Genomic DNA, 25,833 nt, shown 5'->3' with positions numbered 1-25,833 from the left:
ATCTGGCATTGCTTTTTTAATAGGTATTTCTTGACCGGATTTCCAGGAGAGATGAGGATTTTTCTCAGTGATGCATGTGACGCGAGATAGCGCAATAAAAAATGCCCAATGGCTTCAATGCTCTCGGCACAAGAAAATCGCGAAAAAATGCCAACTGACTCCAATGCATTTGGCATAAGAAAAACTGCTTAAGGAAAGATGAATTCCCAAACACTTGAAGCAGTATAGACTCATTACAGTTATGGGGGATTATTAACATTAGGATTTTCATGGTTTTATATTTTTTGGAAACTACAACTAAACTCATTTCTACAAATGGCAGTCATTTATTGAATTGAAAACCACAACTTTTTCTTTTGTCTCTTATTGTCATACAAAAGCCAGAATAAAAAAACCCCAAGACCTCTATGTGTTTTGTTTGCTGGAAAAACGCTCGACGCCTATGCATTTGGCACATGAAGAAATGTGGGCAAAAAAAAACACCCATTGACTACAGGGAATTTTGGTGAAAATTTTTTTTGGACAAATAAAACATAAATACACAGTTACAAAGTACAAATATGGTACCTTAAGAGCCCCGGAAAGAAGGAGGTCCTGTAGAGCTTACAATCTAATAATATACATATATACAGGTATGGGATCCCTTATACAGAAACCTTTTATCCAGAAAGCTCCAAATTTATTATGGAATGCCTGTCTCCCATAGACTCCATTTTAATCAAATAATCCAGAATTTTAAAACTGATTTCCTTTTTCTCTGTAGAAATAAAACAGTACCTTGTAATAGATCCTAACTAAGATATAAATAATCCTTATTGGATGCAAAGCAATCCCATAGGGTTTAATTAATGTTTTATTGATTCTTTAGTAGACAAGGTATGGAGATCCAAATTATGGAAAGACCCCTTATCCGGAATACCCTTGGTCCCGAACATTCTGGATAACGGGTCCTATACCTGTACATGTTTGCGTAATTCCCCAAGGGTGTGAATATAGTGTTCTAAAGCAAGATATGTAACAGAAATATATGGAGGAACAGATTTCACATACATTATAATATTTATACACTGTAACTAAACTCTATACTACTACAAAGTTAATTCCCCAAAGGTTCATAATCTAGCTCATAATGACCAGAACTCCTTCAATAAGGGCAAAACCTTTGTACATCCAGATTAATCTAAGACAGGGCTTTTCAACGGGAGCAATAGTTCATTACCTCTGCTCTGTAGCACACGAAGAACTTAAGAGCCACTGGCTGCATTTAAATAAAAAGTACCATTACTCTATACTAGTAAAAACTGTGTGTTTGCTTCTGAAGATGCTGTGTAGCCATCATGGCACCAGTAAAAATAGGGCTTTAGGGCCCCCTTTTACACAGCACATAACATATTTGTTGTATAGAATACAATGGGTTTAGTTCTTACACAGGAAGATAAACAGGTCAGGGTCAGATGTCATTCATGGCTCTCTACCCTATAAAATAAAAACTTTTATATAAAATGTTGTTGCCAAGAAATAGTTTATTTGAAGGTGTGTAGGTGTTGGATTAACACTTTTTAACTTGATATAAATTAATATAGATTTTCACTACATGGTACTACCTTAAAATGTCCTCAAAAACAGAAATCTGGTTAAAACTGGGGTTACCTGAAGTGATGGTATAGGACCCGTTATCCAGAATGCTCAGTACCAAAGGTATTCCGGATAAGGGGTCTTCCGTAATTTGGATCTTCATACCTTAAGTCTACTAAAAAATCAATAAAACATTAATTAAACCCAATAGGATTGTTTACTACAGAGAAAAAGGAAATCAGTTTTGAAATTCTAAATTATTTTATTAAAATGGAGACTATGGGAGACAGGCTTTCCATAATTCGGAGCTTTCTGGATAAAAGGTTTCCGGATAAGGGATCCCATACCTGTACAACATACATCATATATTAAAAAAAAAAAAAATCTTTGGAGGGTTCCACTATTCAAACCTGATCTGCCACTTGCCCACTCCCCGCCCCTGTGCACCCACCCGCTCACATCTCCCACCCACCTGTGTCCTCCTTCCCCACTGGTGGGGGGGGGAGAGTGGGTGCACAGGGGTCACTTCTGTTCAGATATAGAGGAAGCAGATCACACAGGCCGGGCCCCACTGCGACTGTAGGGTCTGCTTCCTTTATAGTTAGACCACTGCATGGGAACATGATTACATACAATGTATGACATTACAGTATATAATGCACCACAATCATATGCAGATAGTAGTACAGGTATGGGACCTGTTATTCAGAATGCTCGGGACCTGGGGTATTCCAGATAAGGGATGTTTCCATAATTCTGATCTCAATAACTTAAGTCTGTTAAAAATCATTGAAATATTCAATAAATCCAATAGGATTGTTTTGCATCCAATAAGGATTAATTATATCTTAGTTGGGATTAAGTACAAGGTACTGTTTTATAATTACAGAGAAAAAGGAAATCCTTTTTAAAAATTAGAATTATTTGCTTATAATGTAGTCTATGGGAGATGACCTTTCTGTAATTCGGAACTTTCTGGATCACTGATTCCGGATAAGGGATCCCATACCTGTAGTAGAATTTCTACTGCACAAATAGTGCCGGCAAAGTCACTATATACACAAAACAGAGAAACCAGCAAGAATTTGAGGCCAGCACACAAAACAGAGTTTAAATATATACTACAAGAGATCATTTCTGAGAATTTGGGATGTAAAACAAAAGGGCATAATTTAATACGAGGTGATGCTGCAGCTGTCAGATGGGAGCTCTGGCTTTTCCTGGAATGCGGCTTGATCACTGAGCTCAGAGGGATTAGAAGCAGCAGAGGACAGTCGGCAATGCCCCGAGCCCCATCTGTAAAGTCTAAGTAAAAGTCTGCCTGATATTGACAATAAATACTGCCTGCAATTACCCAGTCCTGCCGGAGTTTATACAAGCTGTGCCATAAGGCCAAGAAAAGAACCAGCTTTCATGTTTTACTCTTTTTCCCTAAATGCCAGTTTAGTGGTGGTCCATTTACACAGGATAGTGTAGGATGCCCCTGGCAGGCTTTGCAATTAAAAAGATGTTATCTATTAGACATTCCCAGTGTGGGGGGAGTGAGCTTGCTGATGACTGCCAGCTCCCTAGAGGTGGGCTGATGGCTAACTTTATTCCCAAGCAAGTAAGGGGCGAATGGGGGGGGGGGGAAGGCATTTTCAAGAAAGAGAAATATCAGCACCAGGGTTGATGTAGGCACAGTGACATGTTTCTGTTAAAACCTGGATCATATGAGTATTTGCAAGTTAGCGCTTTCATCTGTTTGGTTGTGGATTTATCAGAAGGCAGGCAGTTTAATATTATCCTTATAGTGCAGGTAGACCCTCTGGTACTCTGTAGGCCGGTCTAACATTGATACATTTCTCAGAATCTGTTCATCATTCACATCAGCCCCTGATGCAGTGGTGCATTCATCCTAGGTTCTCTACTACATTCACCAGGATGCAATTAACCTGTGTTTATGGTTTGGGGCTATTGGAGGAAGTTGGAGGAAACCCACATAGACATGGAGGGAAGATACAGGACTGAAACTGGGACCCTAGTGCTGTTAGGCAGCATGGATAAGTATTGAGCCCCTATGTCTTATGCATCAAGCTGTTTGGGTTTTGTCCTGATCACATGCCCACAGCTTGTGGTGCTGAATTAAATAAAAGCAGAATGTTGCTAAGGGGCTTAAATGTCTGTTTCTTAATTACTTTTATGCCAAGGCTCATTTGTGCCAAATATCTGATTAAGGAAGAGTTTGATGAGGTTGGAAAGGAAATATAAGATGCACTGTAGAGAAAAAAGTGTTAATAGAAGTCTGAATTGAAAATCCTGCATATGTAAAATAAAAAACCTGAATGACATTGTACTAAGGAGTAAATCTCTATAGCGAAACAAGGTCCCCAGGTAGCCAAGTAAACTGAAAAATGGAAGAAAACAGAGATCTCTCAGACATCAATGGAAGTATCCATATTTTCCCAGCAAGCAGCAGATACATATATGTATACTTAGTGAACTCTGAAGCACTCCAGGGACCTTTGAATCATTTATTACACAATATCACAGCCTAATAAATCCCTCTCTAATAAATGATTCAAAAGTCCCTGGAGTGCTGTATTGTCACTTGAGTTATATATGTATGGGTTATATGTGAAGCAACTGGGCATTGTATTGGCATATAGGCTGGAGTGTGGGCAATATCTATTTTATACCTATATTTTTATATTTATAAAATCCATTATCTGGGAACTTGTTATCCAGAAATCTCCAAAATATGGCACTTTTTAACTGATTTGCCATCCACTGTAATAATAAATCAGTACCTTGTACAGTGATAACTAAACTGTTATAAATCCACATTGATGCAAAAATGCACAATATTAATGTTTTTAGTGGCATCAAGTTACTTTGATCCTTATCAAGAACCCCCAGGTCTCCCAAGCATTCCAAGCATGAAGATCAAACCTCCAAAGAGCATTAATGGGATCTGGTTGGTCTCACACAGAGCCCTTTAACCTTTGTATCTTAATGGTACGACTTGCTCTAATAAATGATGCAAGGTGACACTTACCAACCACTTAGCATCTACAATATTTTTAAATAGGCAGTTGGGTACAATAGAGGATCCTAATTCTTGGTCACCTAAACTCTCATGCCAAATCAGCCCTAAAGAGTAAATGAAGAGTACATCTTTTAATGAAAAACACAGAATTTTATTCCATTTTGCTACCTAAGGTAGAACAAACCTACGGTCGCTCTCTACTCTTACATCCATTGGCTCTGGGATGCAGGGATGAGCAATGAGTGTAAACCTTCAGTTAAAACTTACCAATAATAATCGCAATGGTTTAGTTATGTGTTTCCATATTTTATATTATTGGTTATTTTTCCAGTTGTTCAATGAGGCAAGATGTACATGGTTTGTGAGGTCATTGCTGCTAGTGTTAATCTGCTCTGTTAATATGTATGAATGTATATTTTACTTTACAGCACTACTTGTGCCTGCAGCACTTTTGAATATAACAGTACATTAATATGTAGTAGAACAGTATTAGGTAAAACACTACATTAAAGGGCGCATTTGTTAACATTGGAGACAAACATCAGTGGTGATGTTGCCCACAGCAACCAATCAGATCTTTGCTTTTGTTTGGTTGCTGTGGGCAACATCACTAGTAACGTTTGTCTCCAAGAGGAAGTCTGTGGAGGTTATGTAATAAAAGGCAATTTGTCCCAGGAGCAGTAACCCGTCGCAAGCAATCAGCAGGTAGCATTTACTGGTCACCTGTTTAGAAGTAAACATCTTATTGGTTTCTATGGGTTACTGCAACTGGGCAAACTTAGTGTCCTTTTTTACATATGGGGTTTAGAATTTATTTTTGAATATACCAGAAGAGTTCAGGCATGGCATTGCAAATTTATGCATACCAGGGAAAGGTTTAAGGTAAAAGCAGTAAAAGTGGGGTGTGTGACAAGTGGTGGCTCTGAAAGAAATGTGGAGTAGGCCAGAAATTTACACAAGAGAAGTGATAATGAGGGGTAATGAACTTGGAACGTAATTTAAGAAAGACAATAGTGGGGAGAAAAGGAGTTAGGGAGGCCAGTTAGTAGTAAGTTGCAGTAGTCTAGGTGGAATTGGATCAGGGCATGGATAAGTATATTAGCTGTTGCTTGTGAAAGAAGTGGACAGATTTCAGCAATATTGCTTAGGAAGAAGCGACCAGGATATAAGAGCTGTGACCCACGGGGAGATTAGTTGCGCAAAGACAAATCTCCATTGTTGCGGGTGACTAATCTCCCCGCAATGCCACCGGCTAGAATATAAATCGCCAATGGGATGGCATACACGGCGCCACGATGTGCCAAAGTCACCGAAGTTTCCTCTCAAGGCAACTTCAACGACTTCGGCAAATTGCGACGCCGTGTATGCCATCCCACTGGCTGAACGGAGTAAACATTTCTAGTGAAAGGCTTGGGGCATGGGCACCCGAGCCCTCTATTTAATCTGGTGAGCTTGTCTCCGTATTTATAAATTGTTTCAAATCATAACTGGTAGCCAGTAAGTTCCTTTATATATATAAAAAGGCTGTTTTAACCTAAGATAGGTTTGGAGCCTCCTTTTGGTATAGAAGTGTGTTCATAAGAAAATGTAATTATAATGATTAAATAAAGCACTTTTCTACACAGAATTCAGTACAACAACATATCCAATGGACTGCTTGGTAGATAACAGTTGCAAAAGCAAGGGTTAAAGCAGTGCTCATTAAGAAGAAAATATAAGACAGATGAACTAATTTAACGAGAACCACCCACCATTTAAACTGTGCGTTAAACACTATTACAATGTGTATAATTGGGGATAAGTGTTTGGAAACAGACCTATATGCAGATGTCAAGATGACTTAATACATTCCCATTACATCTTACTATGGGCAGTAAAACATCTTTTCATTAAACATCACACATTCTTTTTTCAAGTATGTGATCACAGTACACATTTGTTTGTGGAATAACTAGTAAAGAATATATATACAGATTTAGACATAAAGGTATTATAAACATATGCCTTTAGTTATATATATTCTGGTATACCAGGGAGAAACATATAAATAATGGGAGAAATATTGGCCATGAAAATGATTTACTGATTAAGAAACTGTATGGATGTTGTGCCCCTATTTATGGATATAGGTGCAAAATTGCAGCATTAAGCCAACCAGTGTTTAGATTTTGGCAGTCGTGCATTTAGACTATATGGAAAGAACTGTCTGATGAGATGGAATGGAGAGCGTGGAGTGAGGTTTTCACATATTGCAAGGGTTACCCTGAAAGCAATGTGTAGTTGCTGCTTACCAGGAGGCTCACAGCAGTTCTGTGTTTGTCACACATACTATACAGGTATGGGACCTGTTAGCTGGGAACCTGTTATCCAGAAAGCTCCAAATTACGGGAACGCGATCTCCCATAGACTCCATTTTAATCAAATAATTCTAATTTTTAAAAATGTTTTCCCTTTTCTCTAAAATAATAAAACAGAACCATGTACTTGATCCCTCCTAAGACATAATTAATCCTTATCGGGGGGAGAACCATCCTATTGGGTTTATTAAATATTTAAATGATTTTTTTGTAGACTTAAGGCATGGTGATCCAAGTTACAGAAAGACCCCTTATCCGTAAAACCCCAAGTCCTCAGCATTCTGGATAACAGGCCCCATATCTGTACTATATATCCCAAACAAAATTTGATAAAAGAACCCCACACTACACAGAAACCTTCTGGAAGGGGAGGAGGGACTAAAACACTGTTACAAATTGTAATAACTTCTCCACAGCTTACAGACAGCATGCAGGAACTACATAACCAACAATGCATTGCACTGTGACCCTCCTTTCCTTATTGACATCACGTGTGCAGGGGATTGTGGGATTTGGAGAATGCAGGCTGAAGGCAGGCTGAGGATAGTCGACTACTGTTACATTTTTTTTTTTTAGTCTCAAAGTAGTCAGCCAGATCATCAGAAGAACAGGGGGCCAGGCTTAGGTAACTGTTCTAAACCATAATACATTAAACATCATGAAAAGGCTGCTTTTATTTTAATGATGTATATTGCAAAATTGCTTTAAATTATGTTTACTTTTCAAAAAGTTGTGTTTGGTGGAGTTCCCCTTTTTTTACTTGCACTCTGTATTACATTCCTAATTAAAACACCACTGAAATTCATTTTAAAAATCCACCTACAACCAGATATTCCTTTATTTATTGTTTGAGCGAATCAATATCAATTTTCAGTTGCCTCGTAAATGCGGCGTTACATGGGAGTTTGCGAGCGAGGAATGGTACCTGATTGCTGTCACGGGGAGAAAGGTTAATGCTTCTCAAATGCGCATAAAGCAGACTCCTGTCAAAGAGAGCGCGGATAAGGAAGTCTCCAGGTCTGAGCCCGTCAGGAGACAATATTCTGATGGCTTCTTTAGCAAGGTAAAGATTAGAATGAACTCTGGGAGGAAGCATATTGACACTAAGAGATAGATTCTGAGCCTCACCTTTAATCCCAGGATATGGAAAGATGCACGGCGATGTTTGCCAAATATAACCCCGGGGGATGAATAAGCCAGAATGCAGCAGTCGATTTATTTTAAATATCATAAATAAGAAGCTTCAGAATCAAACATTCAAACATCTGCCTGCTAGATGGCCTTTTCGCTTTAACAGAATATGGAGCAGTCAGTTTTCCCTTTGCAGTTGCCACCAACAAGACATTCTATGCTGCACCTCAGGTTCCACGTCTGACTATGTCTTGTTCCGGGGGGGATAGTAAAATACTAAGGAACTTAACGAAAGACACGAGTTTCCGGTAGAGAAATGTATAACACACATACGTGAGACATGCTGCGAGAAGAAGTGCTATCCTTATGGCAGGAACACTATAAAAGCCTTTGTGCTAGAATAACACAGCTTCTGAGCTCTTCAGATTTTCCTGATTTTAGCTCCAGGTGTAGAACCCGGAACCGCCTTCAGCTAAAGAAGCTACCACAATATTGTCTCCTGATCAGATCAGACCTTTAATTTTTTTATGTATACAGAATATATATAGTCTAATGGTCTTTATAATAGGTGAATGTTTATTAATTTCCCTTTCCTTCTATTAGCTTCTATAGCTCAGTTTGTAATTTTATTTACTGTTATCTGTCATGATTGGCTGTACTGGCGCAACTAGAGAGAAAATTCAGCTTCCTATATAGTTGTAAATAATTCCCCTCCCCAAACACTCTCCTACCTGTAGGCGGGGTGAGGGGAGTGGGGCCCCTCTGAAGATATTTTTTTGCGGGGGACCTGGGGTCCAGTTGTTACACTGCTGATTGGCTGACTGCAACCTTCTTACCATACACCCCAATACCTCCTACCCTGTCATGACCACCTCAAATGAAACCAGAAAGAAGAACTTATTAAACCAGAGTGCATGGTCTGACATCCTTGGGGAGTGGGTAAAACTAGTGATGAGCGAATCTGTCCCCGGGAACCACGCAACTTTTTTCCTCATTCAGTGAATTTTTGCTGCGGTTTTGTGAAAAAAATTCACTATTGGTGAAATGCGGAATTTCACAGTGAATCCATCACTACTCGGCAACCCTTAGATTTAGAAGGATTACAGAAAAATATCATAAAACTGCAATTAAGCCACCCATATTAAGCACAATTTGATACAATATGAAAATATTATTGTATAGGGTTCCTTTAGATAAGGGCAGATAAGGAGCAGCTTACTGCACAGTGGCTTCCCAGTGGATTGCTGATTTGTACTGACTGTGCTCCTACAGACAGGAAGTAAAATGTGTCCTCTTCCTGTTTCACATTTTGCCCTATGTAATGCAGGAAATAAAAACCCATGCATATTTTCTAATTAAAACAATAAGAGAAACATACAGTATGCTTAGCACAAGCCCTATTCATTAAACTAATGTGGGAAAACTGGGAATACTGCACCTTTAAGATTGGCATATTTAGGGGCCAGAGTGGTATAAAGACAATAGGGGATAGTTTACATCCATGCAGTAAGTAGCAGGCGCCATGTAAGCTTCTGCAATCCATTTAGCAGAGAATAATAATAAGCCAAAATATTTTAATTCTGGTTCTTCCATTATACAGCCTCTAAATGAATCTTCAAACAGAAATTGCCATTTTTTTTAAACCCCAGGTATGTTAGTGCAGCTATGGAAAAATACAAAAATATGCACCTGATCTATTATAAACAGAATATAATATACAGCTAATATGATTAAGGGTGCGTTTGGGTGGGTAGCAAGTACTTATTCATTCCATACATGCATTCAGGGCAGAGGTCAGGAAAATGCAGATCAGTAACTTCATTAAGGTCTGTCTTACCTTATTTAGCCTAAAAATGGCACTTAAAGGAGAAGGAAAGGTTAAATCACTAGGGGTGCCTCTGTTAGCCTTAAATTTGGTAACCCCCCACCCCCAATAATGTAGTCAGTGTTTGGTCTGACATGGTACATTCTACCATATAATACCTAGGTGCTGCATGGCACCCATTCCTTACATAGGGTAACATACACTCACATATAATAGCTGGTCCCACTAGTTGAAATGTTGTTAAGGTAAAGTTACCAGCTTATGTGGAGTTGGCACATATTGTGGGACCAGAAAAAAGTGGGCAAAGTTTGTAGCAGATAGGGACAAAATGATTTGCAGGCACCCATGGGCAGTGTAGATAGGGTGCGGGATGGATTAAAATGTCACATTGTCAATCAGGAAGTTGGGATGTGTGTATTTGGTGCCCATTACATCCCTTAGATCAGGGATACCCAACCTTTCTTACTCGTGAGCCACAGTCAAAAGGAAAAGACTTGGAGAGCAACACAAACACCATAAAAGTTCATGGAGATGCCAAATAAGGGCTAAGATTGGCTATTAGGGGCCTCTATGCACACTATCAGCTTACAGGGGGCTTTATTTGGTAGTAAATCTTGTTTTTATTCAACCAAAACTTGCCCCCAAGTCAGGAATTCAAAAATAACTACCTGGTTTGGGGGCACTGAGAGCAACATCCAAGGGGTTGGTGAGAAACATGTTGCCCCTGAGCCGCTGGTTGGGGATCACTGCCCTAGATGCTACACATATGTATTGATCCTACTGGTCAAACAGTCTTGGATTTCTGTTTGCTGCTTTATGAGTTCTACTTTTTATCGCAAAGCTTTGTTTAGCTTTTCGGGGCTATTTTGTGCTTTTTCTCTAAGCTTTGGGAATCGTTTGTTAGCTTGTACCGAATTATTTCGGAAATCATTTGTTTTGGCAATGCTTCTCTCCAGCTATTGTGATCCGAGGAACATTGTCTTTTGGAACTATTTAATGTGCATTGTGCGTCTGTCAACTGGAAAAAATCACTTGCGCTGTTTAGATTTGCTCACGCGTGTATCGAAATCTGATGATATCTTTGCTTTCAAAGGGGTACTGAGCACTTTCTCATTTCTTAAATTATAGTTTCCCTTTACTGTTAGAAGGCAATTACATCTCCATCTGTGTAGAGGATTTTACTGAGCCGTTTTGCATATACAAATATGTTTCTGGGCTTCAGCTTTCTGATCCTTAAAGGGGGATGTGGAATGATCTAGGTGCTTTGTCACATGAGCGAATCACAGCTTTGTGGACTAATGTTGAAACTCCCCAAAAAGTTGACTGCCACATTTCCCAGCCACATTTTCCAACCACAACCGCCTGACCTGCAAGCGCAGCCATGAGTTCAGGAAAATGCCATTGAAATAAAACTGAAATCAATTCTAGGAGTGTTGTAACCCTAAAAGGGATGTTCAGTCAACTCAAAATGAAATAAACCTGCCAAAAGTGCTTTATGAGCACTAAATTTAAATGTATTAGTAGTTTTATACAGAGCTGCTTTGTTAGCAAAAGGGTCGCCACCTGTTCAGTTTTCATCCGGACAGCCTGGTTTTTGCTAAGGGCTCTGCAGGTGAAAACTGCCTGTCTGGATTTTCAAATTCATTTGAAATGAATGGCATACTAATCAGCCAATTGCCATGTCATATCCCCGCCCAACACCATAGCCCTGCCCTAAAACATCACCCACTTTGCTCCCAATGTCACCAGCCTTGCCTCTGATGTAATCCACCCCGCCCCCTGCCCGGGTTTCCCCACCGCAAAAGTTGGCAACCCCAGTCACCAACTAAAGGGTTACTTGAAAGTACCCCACAATCTAAATATGAAGTCCACTCAGTGATCTGACAGGGTCACTTTACATCCTTCTTAACCCTTTCAAAGCCAAGTATTGTTGTATCTATGGGACTGACACTCAAGTAACCAGTAACTCATTACCTTGCAATATATGATCCTGCTTGCCACAGATGATATTTAGTGGGTTAAAGCCAGAAGTAGGACCTGTTAGCGCTATTTGTATTCATCGCCATTGTAGCAGCTCCAAGAGAGATTGATTTCCTGGAATAGCTTACTATTAGAGAAATACTAAACAGATTTATATTATCTATTAAAATGGTTATTGATTGGGTGAATAAGCGCTAATATTTTATGGTGTGTAATTCTGTACTATTTTCATCTGCTCAAGCAATTGGTGATGGTGAAGTAAGGATGATCCTGGACCTAGAGAAAGTGGTGATCAACCAGGCCCAGACTAGCAATCACTGAATCGTGGCAAATGCCAGAGGGGCTTGTGTAAGATGCCATAGACAGGCACTATTTAGTGGGCTGGTGGGGGCTCTGTGCACTGGAAATCCTGTGACCTATCCTGAATCTGAGTCTGGGCCTAAAATCAACCAGTGGGGAGAATCAGAAAGAGGCTGCATAGATGGCTGTGAAAAGAATGACAAGGCCATTTTCAAGGTTTGTGCATTTACTCAGCATCGGAATGGCTTCTGGGACACCGAGAGAAAACCTGGTGGGCCCTGACCATATCCGGGCACACGGGCAGGCTATGTAGCACAGGGGGGCATAATGCAGCAATCGATAATTGCTACTGAAAATCATCGGTGCTGGAAAAGAGGTGGTGTTGGGTGGTGTGCAAAGGGGGGCCCTTGGCTGGGGGTGGGTCCTTATATCAGGGCTTCCAGTGGGCCTTGCCTCCCCCAGTCCAACACTGCATTTAATCCGTCTATAATACCAATATCTATCTATGGGGCATGGCCATTGGTTACAATACTATACTTGTGGATCTGGTTGCCAGGAATTCTGCAGGGCTTCTCTTTTAACTTACCCAGAACAGCAGGCATGATGTACAGGTATAGGATCTATTGTCCGGAACGCTTGGGGTTTTCCGGATAAGGGATCTTTCTGCAATTTAGATCTCCATATCTTAAGTCCCTTTTAAAAATGTATTTAGACATTAAATATACCCAATAGGATTGATTTGCCACTGATATGGCTTCATGCAGCATAGTTACCATCAAGTACAAACTACTGTTTTATTATTACAGAGAAAATGATAATTATTTGCCTAAAATTGACTCTATGGGATATGGCCTTCCTGCACTTCAGAGCTTTCTGGATAATGGATTTCCGGATAAGCCTGCTTATTGCTGGAAGCCTTAACTTATTACCAGTACAGGCTATGTAAGATTGGTTAAAATTGGATGGCAGAGGATGCCTGTGTCTCATTATCCTCAGCGGCGGCCAAGGAATCAATAAGAGAAAGAGGCTGCATTTCTCAATAACACACTTTGCTCTATTGTTTAGTATATAATGTGGTACATCTTCTATCAATGTAGATATCGTAGTCTTCTTGTAACTTTTAAATGCATTTGTATAAGAATTTGTTGTGAGGTGGGACCATGTTGCATGGATATAAGGGAAAATGATGAAGAAAATGGTACTTCAGTGTAGGTGAGGGTAAGAAGTCTGTTACTAAGGTGCTGAAGGGTTTCATAGGGAAATGAAAAGTCCCTGCCTTTGAATCCATATATCATTTTCTTGACCATTATTTAGCTGGCTTTCTGTTGAAACACTTGGGTCCGCAGCCTACTTTCATATAGATTTTCTTCTACTTTCCAATAAGTGAATCAATGGATTTAGCAAGAAGGGCATTTTATGGAAGCTGTGTAGGGCTGCAAGTGTTAAAGGCAGCTTGTTGGAGTTTATACAGGTGTGGATATTGTTCAACGGAAATTTAACCCTTCAAAGCTGATGGAAGCTAGAGGGCAATTTCATGTGGATTTGGCAGCACACCAAGAAAATGTGCGGAGTAGATATATTATGCAGATTTCAGATGGCCCAAGAAGGGCTCAATCATTATCAGAAAGTGATTTCCATTATAATGCGAGTGACGCAGGCTTTAATCTCCCAGCTGAGATAGCTTGGAAAAGCTATTATGTAAGTCAAAGATGGATTCGTTTTTACAATCGCACGCTTAAAAAATCACTCTCAGAACTTCCTCACACATTATAATCACTCTATCGTCGCGTCTCCTCACATATTAATTTGCTTTTACGTGGAGTCAAACATGAGTGCTGAGAATCCTCTGGCCAAGCAGTATCCAGCATGAAATGGTCTACAGATGTAGCACGAATGCTGTGTGCCAGTATGTTTATATGTAGAAACGGATTAGAGCACAGTTTGCAGTGAATGACGCTGGTTTGATTCTTGTTTGTATAGGAGAAGAATTCTTTGAAGCTTTATGGAAATACAAGCTATAAGACTGGACCTTCGACAATTGCATAGATTTCATATATTCAATTATATGAAAGGAAATGTTAACCTTTACAGATTGTTATAGATCATTATCCTTTAGGGTCACTGACCTCAGCACCCAAACAAACTGACCATGAGAGTGCAGTTTAATTTGTTATTTTTATTTTATTGATTGCTTATAGGCAATCTCCTACATTCTGACATCCAAATTGCTACCAAGTTGCAGGGTCGGACTGGACCAGTGGGACACTGGGAAAAAACCTGGTGGGCCCCACTACGAATCAGCACATTTGGGCACTCTTCCCGAACCTCCTAATCATAGCCACGATTAAGAAATACAAGGTACACTGTGTACTTGGGGGAGAGGGGAGGGGAGGTGTAGGCTGGTGGCGGGTTTCGTAACTGGGGTGGGGGACCCCTGAGGTAACACCCCTGGTGGACACCAGACACCCCAATCTGACACTGCTAATATCATGTAGGGTTTAACTACACGATAAAGGTTTAAATTTCATGATCAGTTGTAGAACAAAGGAGGTAATTATTTAAGAAAAAAACACAGAAAATGAAGACTAATTGCAATATTGATTTCTATATACTATATACTTAAAATAAATATTAAGCTGAACTACCCTTTTAACAATCTTTGCTACATGCCTGTGGTTCTAAAATAGAACCCTGGCAGATCAATACAATAACGTAGCACTTAGTCCTTGCTCAGCAGAATACACAGTCTGATACACATAGATTAAATACATTGCAGCTGAGGAAATGCCACCCAAACACACTAAATGGGAGATAAAGTTCAAAAATAACAATTATGCTTCTTCAGATATCTAACTACAGCCTACACCTAAAGCTAGCCACAAATGGACCAATATCAGTTACTCTTGACCAAATATATTCACCCATCTCGGCAACCTACGACCCCACCTATGGGTCCAAGCCTGTGGCCTCCAGGATTAATATCTGAATAGGAAAGCTGGAAAAACAAAAAATTAGACCATTTATTTGGTCCTTGTCCAGTGAGTCTGCACACACCCCTGTGTGATGAACTCATCAGGCCAGAAGGAGATTTATTCCTCAACTTGTCTGGCCAAATATGTCTAAGATATGTCTGTTTGTTGGAACCTAGTTGTAAGTGGCCTTCTTCAATGGAGAAGAAAATGTATAATTCCTTGGGGGGTACCAAATGTTATGCACCCCCAGTGATTATAATGGCTTACCTAACAACTCAGTGTAAAAAGCCAGCATTTTGGTTTACATTAGTCTTTTCACTTTTTTTCACACATGTGAACCAAGACTGAAACTTACAGAAATAAAAAGAAGGAGGTAACCCGGTGCTGCTGTCACAGTGCCCAGTCTGTTGCAGTTATAAGGCAAACAGGTGCACTGGTCTGGGGTGTCAGGTAAGTCATTATAATCTCTGGGGGGGTCCCTAAAATTTTGGCACTATCCAGTAATATATACCTTGCATTACTATTATATCCTCTTTAAAAAAATAAAACTAGAGCCTATTTCTTTGTTAAGCTTTGGTTCTCCTATAAACTCAATGTTGGGGGGCACAGGCAGTTTCAGGTTTTTTTCCAGAAATACATTGGTAAAAGAAACTGCCATGGGTGGTAATCGCTTTAAAAAGATCATGTCAGTTTTCAAAGCCTTTGTTCATATGACTCTCTCATATAGCAGGATCTAAGAGATAACAGGAAAGCAAGCAGAAATGTTTCTGCCGAGAAATGACAGATGTATAAGTTTGACATTTCTAGGTAGGGAAACAGCTAAAGCATTTCTGAGCCATCACACTGGGATGTGTTTTGGGAAATATCATCTGTAGTAGTCAAAATTGTTTTGTGACAGAAGGATCAGCTTATTAAAGACCGTTACATAGTTAATTTGGGTTAAAAAAATATATATAACTCTCCTTCAAGTTCAATGCTTTCGCATATTCACCAGCGTCACTGACCTACATTGGGAGTATTAAACACTCCTGTCTCCTTTTTTCTCTGTAAATACATGTACTCACACACAAAAATATCTTTTCCCTTGTAACAGTTACACTCAATAAACAAAACCCCTGCAAAATTGTTGCTTGGCCAAGAAGCGCCTCCTGGAACTGTCATCATACCATCATTAGGCAGAGTATTTAAAGGCCTCACCCCTTTTACCATGTATTTCTAATGCATTTCTTTAGGTGAAAATTACTCTAGTGACAATGGCTTTCCTTGGCATTTGTTCATTTTTGTGTTGCTTTTTATGCCAAATAGAATTTTATTAGCTTTAGCAGATACAGACATACAATGCCAAGCAAGTCCCCCATCAAAGAGTTACAGAGGGTACTACAGGGGGCCTTGTGGCAGATGAGGGGCCTTAGGAGATGGGAAGGTGTGATCTGTGGAGTACAAATGTAGTGGGCAGGGTTTGTACCTTATGGGGCATGGCCAGGGTGGATTGGGAACATATACACGTGTGCACAGGCATACTGATGTTTTAATAGGGACCCCCATTCTACTGGTTGGCAGGGCCCACTGCCAGTGGTTGATCGTTGTAGTATGGGACCTCATGAGCACTGACTGACTGCCTAAAAACACTTAAACACAATAACCCCAAAACACTTCTCAATGAAGGATGCATAACCGTGATTTACAAACAATCAACCTCATTAGCCTGTTTGCTGCCCAGTCCCCATATAAAAAGCAGTGGCCCAAAGACAGACTCTAACAACACTAGTTTAAGAAGAAATTGCAGGGTGGGAAATAGGGGTAGGCAGCAGAGGCATGGGCCTAGGGCACAATTAGGGGGTGTGTACAATCCTGCATGCAATTCCGCAGGTACACAAATGACCAGGGGTGGGGTGGGCAATGAATTGTTCAGGCAACACTGGCAAAGAAGTAGTACAAAAGTACAAATAATATGTTTAAGGTCAATATTCCTGATTTGGCACTGTGACTGTGACGTTTGCTGTGGCACTGTTACATTTACTGAATTTGCTCTATTAAAAATGAAGCCTTCATTAAATGGTTCCTCATTGGTGTAAACAGAAAAAAAATAAGTTCAAAACCTCAGGCTTCTCCCTGTTCTTAGCAACCAATTTACCAGACTCCAAATCCAAAGGGCCAAACACCACCCTGCTTTATTTTTTTACTGTTTGTAAATTCAAAATAATTTCTGGTTCTTTTTGTGCTTGATCACTTTCCCACAACTGGATAAATGCTTCTGATACATTTCCCAATGATAACATTTTTGTTAGACTGTTATGGTTTTGGTTTGCTTTGCGTTCCTTTGTTTCTACAAGGCATATACAGGCATGTATGTTTGTTTATATCCAAATTAAAGACATTCCAGTTGCCCTCTGTTACACTGAGAGAACTGTTACAGTTAATAAGCATTATGAAATATAGAGTCCTTAGCACTCCTGTGTACAGTTGCCTCTGCAAAATAATCTCAAAAGTGACCATATTATGATCACAATTTCCTTAATGCTCACGCACACACACATTTTGGAGATATATTTGTCATTATTAGTATTTACAAAACCTTACAGACCATATTTTTAAGCAGTTTCCTTGACTAAGGCATAAAGTTACAGTTTAACACATTAACAAACCTGCATGCTTTTTCTGCTTTAGCTAAACCATTATTTTATTCAAAGTCTATATAGAGAAAAAAATAGCCCATGATAAAAACGTACCTATTTACAAGGATTATTAATTTATAATTATAGCTGGGTCTCAGTTTCCTCACTTATACTTGGAGATTTGTTGTCTATTCTATTATATAATTCTATTATATTTATAAACTTATATATGTGGAAGCTTGTTACATTTAGATTTCACAAATTGTGTTATCACATATTATTGTAACTTTAAGAACAAAGAAAATGTGTGTTAGGCATGTCCAAGCTCATCACAAATAAAGTTAGCAGCCTGTATATGTTTATTACTTTGATTAAAACAAACTCATTGTTCTCTCTTCTTCCTTCAGCTTGAAAGAAAGATTGAAGAACTGAGCCATATTCATCAAGATTCCTCCAAACTCAATCACTTTTGGCATTACCGTCCAACAGAATGGCAATCACCACTACCACCACCACTACCACCTCAACAACAATTGCTGCCTCTGCAGCAGCTACAACGGCAACTGCCACAACAGTTGCCATGACCACAGCCACCCTGGACTTGCGTGACTGGCTGTTCCTGTGTTATGGACTTATTGCATTTTTGACAGAGGTAATAGACAGCACTAATTGCCCCTACGTGTGTCGTTGTGACAATGGTTTTATTTACTGTAATGACCGAGGGCTAACTTCAATCCCCCCTGACATCCCAGATGATGCAACTACTCTTTACCTCCAAAACAACCAGATAAATAATGCTGGAGTCCCACCAGAGTTGAAGACAAAGACCAATGTCAAAGTTATCTACCTGTACGAGAATGACCTTGATGAATTTCCAGTCAACCTTCCACATTCACTCCGTGAGCTCCACCTTCAGGACAACAATATCCGCAGTGTGACACGGGACTCTCTTTCGCGTATCCCGCTGATTGAGAAGCTACATCTAGATGACAACTCTGTATCAACTGTTAGCATTGAAGATGATGCCTTTTTAGACAGTCATCAACTGCGTCTACTCTTCCTGTCACGTAATCACCTCAGTAGCATCCCGAATGGTTTACCACATACATTAGAAGAGCTAAGACTTGATGATAATCGTATATCTACTATCCCACTTCATGCATTTAAAGGCCTAAACAATCTCCGTCGCTTGGTTCTAGATGGGAATCTATTGGCCAACCAGCGAATTGCAGATGATACATTTAGCCGCCTCCAAAACCTAACTGAGCTTTCCTTGGTACGAAATTCTCTAGCTGCCCCTCCAGTCAATCTGCCCAGCACTCACTTACAAAAACTCTACTTACAGGATAATGCTATCACCCATATACCATACAGCTCACTTTCCAAAATGAGACAGTTGCAGAGATTGGATCTGTCCAGTAACAACCTCACAGCCCTTCCCCGTGGTCTATTTGATGACTTAGAAAATCTGAGCCAACTGCTGCTTAGAAATAATCCCTGGTTCTGTGGGTGCAATCTTATGTGGCTACGAGACTGGGTGAAAGCCAGGGCAGCTGTGGTGAATGTCCGCGGCCTAATGTGCCAGGGACCTGAGAAAGTTCGAGGAATGGCCATTAAGGACATTACCCATGAGTTGGATGAGTGCTTTGAGGGTGGGCCACAGAGTAATTCAGCCTCTGCCCGTGCCACACCAGGAAGTCCTATAATCACCACTCCAGCCCAGGGCTCTCTTTTTACCCTCAAATCTAAAAGGCCAAGAATTCAGCTACCAGACTCAAATGTGGATTACCCCATGGAAACTGGAACCTCAACTAAAGCTTTGGTGATAAATGTCAAGCCTCTAACAGCTGACAGCATTCGCATCACTTGGAAGGCCTTTCACCCAGCTAGTTCCTTTCGACTTAGTTGGCTGAGACTTGGTCATAGTCCAGCTGTTGGCTCTATCACAGAAACCTTGGTGCAGGGAGACAAAACAGAGTATTTGTTAACTGCTTTGGAACCCCGCTCCACGTACATAATATGCATGGTTACCATGGATACTGGAAACACCTATCTTGCAGATGAATCTCCTGTCTGTGCCAAGGCGGAGACAGCTGATGTTTATGGACCCACAACTACATTGAACAGGGAGCAGAATGCAGATCCTCTAGCTGGGTTACCTTTAGCTGGTATTATAGGAGGAGCTGTTACACTTGTCTTCCTATTTTTGATTTTGGCATCCATTTGCTGGTATGTCCATCGGGCTGGGCAACTGCTGACTCATGAACGAGCATACAGCCGTGGCAGCCGGAAGAAGGACGATTATGTGGAGTCTGGGACCAAGAAAGATAACTCCATCCTGGAGATTAGGGGACCAGGGCTTCAGATGCTGCCTATAAACCCTCACCGATCAAAAGAGGAGTATGTCATTCATACAATATTCCCATCAAATGGAACCAGCCTTTACAAAAGCACCCACACAATAGGCTATGGCACTCACAGAGGATACAGAGATGGTGGTATACCAGACACAGACTATTCCTACACATGATGTATCATATTTTGGACTGATCAGCTCCAGTGCCCACAGTGATTTGTTTTTACTGGTGTCCAAGGAAGAGTCATCACAGTGCAAAAAAAAACGTCAACAAAATAAACTTAAGCTGTAAGAAAGAAAAAGAAAAAACAAAACAAGACTCCATGGGATATTTTTTAGGAAAAAATATCAATATTCACTACAAAACCCTTGAGAATAAAGAAGAAAAAAAAAACAAACAAAAAAAAAATACAGTAGATATACAGCTAGTTGAAATGGTTGTGGGAGAACTCAATTATGTTTAATAACACAGTTAAATCATTTTAAAACAAGGATATAGATTGTGTGCAATGTAAACGCTTGGGTACAATTTGCATAATTCCTGAGTGGTTTTTCTCTCTACGTTTTTTGATTTCATTCTGTTAAATGCAGGATACAAATGAAAGCTTGGTGCGACGACCGTAACTTAAAGCTTACCACCAATAGAACTTATATATTTTTTTCTGTAAGTTTTTTTTTCCCTCTATTTTTTATAGTTTTTTTTTTAATTGTTTTCATTGCGTATGGAAATAAATTTAAGATAAAAAAAATTGCGTAGAAACGAGATGTAAAAGAAAAAAAAAAAAAAAGAATTGAGATAGATTTTTTTTTCTTTTCACTTGAAAACTGTCTTTACAGATTTACACTGAACTTGAATTAATATCGTTACTATTGGATTCAACTTAATAATATATGAACTGTGACTATTAAAAACAAAAAAGAAACATAAAGTGATATTAGAATTTATACAATACATAGTTGATTATAAATGTCAGTCTCTGGAAACCCTTCGCAGATATCAGGATGGAATGTAATAGAAAGGCAGATTTGCAGTGTCCAAATGTATCGCTCCCTTCAGCTCCCTGACAGTGGGAAAATACATTGTCTAATTAGGCAGGGAAAGGCATTGCAGATTTCCCCGGTTCATCCATGCACAGAAAACTGAGATATGTTGGTGCATTGTTAATAAAGGGCAATAATAATATTTATTTTTTATTTCAAAGCAGCATTTACTATGAAACTGACAAATATATCAATGAGATTTTCATGTAATATCAGAGTGGTGAAACTATTAGAGCATTTAAGACTAATGTCCCACGGAGAGATTAGTTGCTGCAATTTTTAAAAAGTGAGTTCCAGCTCATCTTTTCCTAACAAACAATTATGTACTTTCCACATCAGAGCCATTCTATTTTCCACAAATCCAGGTGTCATATTCCCCGCCCACAATTAGAAAATACATTCAGTGCAATAGAAAAACCACAGCAACTTCCCGCTCAGTTGGTTTTACTTTCAGCGATTCCAATCACTTTGAATGACAATGCTTTCTTAGTAAAATCGCTTGAAAAGGGTCTCATAGCGATTCGGAGCGATAAGCGATTTGAAGTACAGGTATGGCATCAGTTATCCAGAAACCTGTTATCCAGAAAGTTCCGAATTATGGAAATGCTGTCACCCATAGACCCAATTATAAGCAAATAATACTAATTTTTGAAAATGATTTCCTTTTTCTCTGTAATAATAAAACAGTACCTTGTACTTAGTAACATAGTAACATAGTAAGTTGGGTTGAAAAAAGACATACGTCCATCAAGTTCAACCATAATGCCTATATATAACCTGCCTAACTACTAGTTGATCCAGAGAAAGGCAAAAAACCCCATCTGAAGCCTCTCTAATTTGCCGCAGAGGGGAAAAAATTCCTTCCTGACTCCAAGATGGCAATCGGACCAGTCCCTGGATCAACTAGTACTAAGAGCTATCTCCCATAACCCTGTATTCCCTCACTTGCTAAGAATCCATCCAGCCCCTTCTTAAAGTTATATAATGTATCAGCCAGCACGACTGATTCGGGGAGGGAATTCCAGAACTTCACAGCTCTCACAGTAAAAAATCCTTTCCGAATATTTAAATGGAACCTCCCTTCTTCTAAACGGAGTGGGTGCCCTCGTGTCCGTTGGAAGGACCTACTGGTAAATAAAACATTAGAAAGGTTATTATATGATCCCCTTATATATTTATACATAGTTATCATGTCACCTCTTAAGCGCCTCTTCTCCAGTGTAAACAGACCCAACTTGGCCAGTCTTTCTTCATAACTGAGGCTTTCCATACCCTTTACCAGCTTAGTTGCCCTTCTCTGGACCCTCTCTAACTCAATAATGTCCCGTTTGAGCACTGGAGACCAAAGCTGAACAGCATATTCTAGATGGGGCCTTACCAGCGCACTGTAAAGGGGAAGAATAACCCCCTCCTCCCGTGAATCTATGCCCCTTTTAATACAGCTCAAAACCTTGTTTGCCCTTGCAGCTGCTGCCTGGCATTGCTTGCTACAGCCAAGTTTATTATCTACAAGGACTCCAAGGTCCTTCTCCATTATGGATTTGCCTAGTGCAGTCCCATTAAGGGTATACGGGGCTTGCATATTTTTACATCCCAGGTGCATGACCTTACATTTATCCCCATTAAATCTCATCTGCCACTTAGCTGCCCAGATTGCCAGTTGGTCAAGATCCTGCTGCAGGGATGTCACATCCTGGATAGAATTGACTGGTCTGCAGAGTTTTGTGTCATCTGCAAACACTGATACATTACTTATAATACCCTCCCCTAAGTCATTTATGAACAAATTAAACAAAAGTGGACCCAGTACAGAACCCTGAGGGACCCCACTGAGAACCTTATTCCAAGTAGAGAATGTGCCATTAACAACCACCCTCTGTACCCGATCCTGTAGCCAGTTTTCTATCCATGTGCAAACGACTTCACTAAGACCAATAGACCTTAGCTTAGAAAGCAGTCGTTTGTGGGGAACGGTATCAAATGCTTTGGCAAAATCCAAATAGATTATATCTACTGCATCCCCACTGTCCAGCTTCTTACTTACCTCATCATAAAAAGCAATGAAATTGGTCTGACATGACCTGTCCTTCATAAAGCCATGCTGATTACTGCTCATAATGGCATTCTCCACTACATAATTTTGTATGTGATCCCTTAACAAGCCTTCAAATAACTTGCCCACCACGGATGTCAAACTTACAGGCCTATAATTGCCAGGCTGAGATCTTACTCCCTTTTTAAATATGGGAATGACATTCGCCTTCTTCCAATCCCTAGGTACCATACCTGATGAAAGCGAGTCTGAGAATATCAGAAACAAGGGCCACTGCAATTCTGCCCCTAGCTCTCTCAGTACCCGAGGGTGTATTCCATCTGGCCCAGGTGCCTTGTTTACATTTATCATGTGTAACCCTTTAAGCACCATATCCTGTGCCAACCACTGTGTAGTTGGAGCTGAGGCAACAGTGCAGCTCTTAGGTGGGACTTGGCCCACTGGCTCCTCTACTGTATACACAGAAGAAAATAACTGGTTAAGCACATCTGCCTTTTCTTTATCCGCTGTAACCATATTGTTACTATAACTCAATGGGGCCACACCCTCAACCTGCATCTTTAATTAATATACTTAAAAAACTTTTTGGGGTTAGTCTTGGCCTCGGCCGCGATGCGCTCCTCATTTTCTATCTTTGCGTTCCGGATTGCTGTTTTACAACAATTGTTACAGTGTTTATAATCATTAAACGCAGCTACTGTCCCCTCTGACTTATATTTCTTAAAAGCTTTCCTTTTTCTCCCTATTAACTTCTTTACCTCAGAGTTAAGCCACATAGGGTGATTCTTAACACTTCTACTTTTTCTTACTTGATCCCAACTAAGATATAATTACCCCTTATTGGGGGCAGAACAGTCCTATTGGGTTTATTTAATGGTTAAATGATTCCCTTTTCTCTGTAATAATAAAACAGTACCTTGTACTTTATCCCAAGTAAGATATAATTAATCCTTATTGGGGGCAGAACAATCCTATTGGGTTTATTTAATATTTAAATAATTTTTTGCAGATTTAAGATATGGAGATCCCTTATCCAGAAACCCCCAGATCCCGAGCATTCTGGATAATAGGTTCCATACATGTAGAATCATCGGTTTAGGCACTGCCGATGTATTTTCTTCTCTATGTAGATACAAAACAAGTGACTTGTAGCTGGAATTCGCTTTTTAAAATCGCAACTAATCTTCCCATTGGACATTAGCCTTAAGAGACCTTTAAAAACTTACAGTAGAAAGAATGGACTGCTCCAGTTCCAGTTAACGTGCCTAGCTTATACTTACACTTTTCTGATCACTCTTGTGAATGCCTTGGCAACCAATAACAAAAAAAAAATCTTCTCCATGAAAAAAAAAAAAAGACTCTTTTTTTGTTAGAAAAAAACACAATTTTCTGAAAGCACTTTTGACAAGGAATTAAAAATAACAACAACAAAAGCAACATTCCTGATCTGTTACGTCTCACATGGGGGAAAAAATAATCACTTAGTCTTGCAAAAAAGACAGCACCTTCGACCTTCTAAATTCTCAGCAATAAGGACAGTGTAGATTTACTGTACGGGGATGGCTTTAATATAGCAACATCAGCTGTATGGTAAAAGAAGATATATTTCTCTGGGGGTTTTTTTTCTGCAGTTCCTAAAAGCTAATATCAATTTATGATTTGAGCACGTCTCACTGAAGATAATTCCAAATTATAATGGCAGTAAGAGTTCATCCCTCCTATTCATGGTGGTGATGGCCATTTATTCTCAAGGAGAAAAAGAGATGATGTGTGTTGTTAGGAGGCATGCACCCTGAACCAACTACATTGTCTGCATCTGTGTATTTAATTTGCTTGCCATAGGAATGTGATAGCTAACATGTTCATAGTGACAGAGTGGGTAATGATCGGGGCTCTTAAACGCAGCAGACCTAATAGCTTCATGTATTATGATGCTGACGATGAAACCAACCTCGGATAACTGTCTTCATAGTGCTGACCACTGAGATAGATAGATGCATATACGACAGATAGGAAAATAATAATGGGAATAGTGTATCCCCTGTGTAGAGTTGCCACCCAACCGGTATTTTACTAACCTAGGCAGTAAATCTCAAGCTAGGGCTGGTAATACAAATTTACTGGCAGTGTACTTGCTGATAAATTTGTTATACCCTATGAATCCCTCCCTTCCTTGACCTCCTCTGATGCCAAAGTACCCCTCATAGGTTCCATCTCTACTCCACCCATTTTCCCAACCAACCCACCCATATCCTTTACCCAGTACATCCATTTTCCCACCTTTGATGTCATCGCCACAACCCTAAGTGATGTCACCCCACCAGGTTTATACCAGAAAATAGGTTGTAAACCTTCCCCTATAGTAAAATATAATGATATTTTTAATTCATTGAAGATTTCCATGACCATATAAAGGTACGAGGCTAATGGCCAAGTGCTTTTATATACATCAAAGAAATCTGAGTTGACTTTATAATATTCTCATATTTTAAAACAGCAATAAACAACAACTTTTTTTGAAGTCATGACATCAAATTACATTACTGAGCACCGATTATAACTGATGATGTAAAAATGTACCATTTGTAAGTACAGGTATG

General features: G+C 39.7%; 2 protein-coding genes across 4 annotated transcripts in view; one reads left to right on the top strand and one right to left on the bottom strand.

Annotated features, from left to right (window-relative positions):
- Positions 1–20,856, top strand: part of flrt1 (fibronectin leucine rich transmembrane protein 1) — a 140,618-nt gene extending 119,762 nt beyond the window's left edge. For both annotated transcript variants that reach the window (XM_018093416.2, XM_018093417.2), the window contains exon 3: positions 18,191–20,856. In XM_018093416.2, the coding sequence (XP_017948905.2) occupies positions 18,274–20,313 (2,040 nt within the window). In that variant the 5' untranslated portion in view covers positions 18,191–18,273 and the 3' untranslated portion in view covers positions 20,314–20,856. The remainder of the gene's footprint in view (positions 1–18,190) is intronic.
- The window catches only part of macrod1 (MACRO domain containing 1), a 333,436-nt gene that overhangs the window by 149,371 nt on the left and 158,232 nt on the right, over positions 1–25,833 (bottom strand). The gene's annotated exons all lie outside the window — the stretch shown is intronic.

This window comes from Xenopus tropicalis, chromosome 4 (assembly GCF_000004195.4).
Source record: "Xenopus tropicalis strain Nigerian chromosome 4, UCB_Xtro_10.0, whole genome shotgun sequence".
In the NCBI taxonomy this organism is placed as follows: Eukaryota; Metazoa; Chordata; class Amphibia; order Anura; family Pipidae; genus Xenopus; species Xenopus tropicalis.
This window is presented reverse-complemented; position numbering and strand designations above follow the sequence as displayed.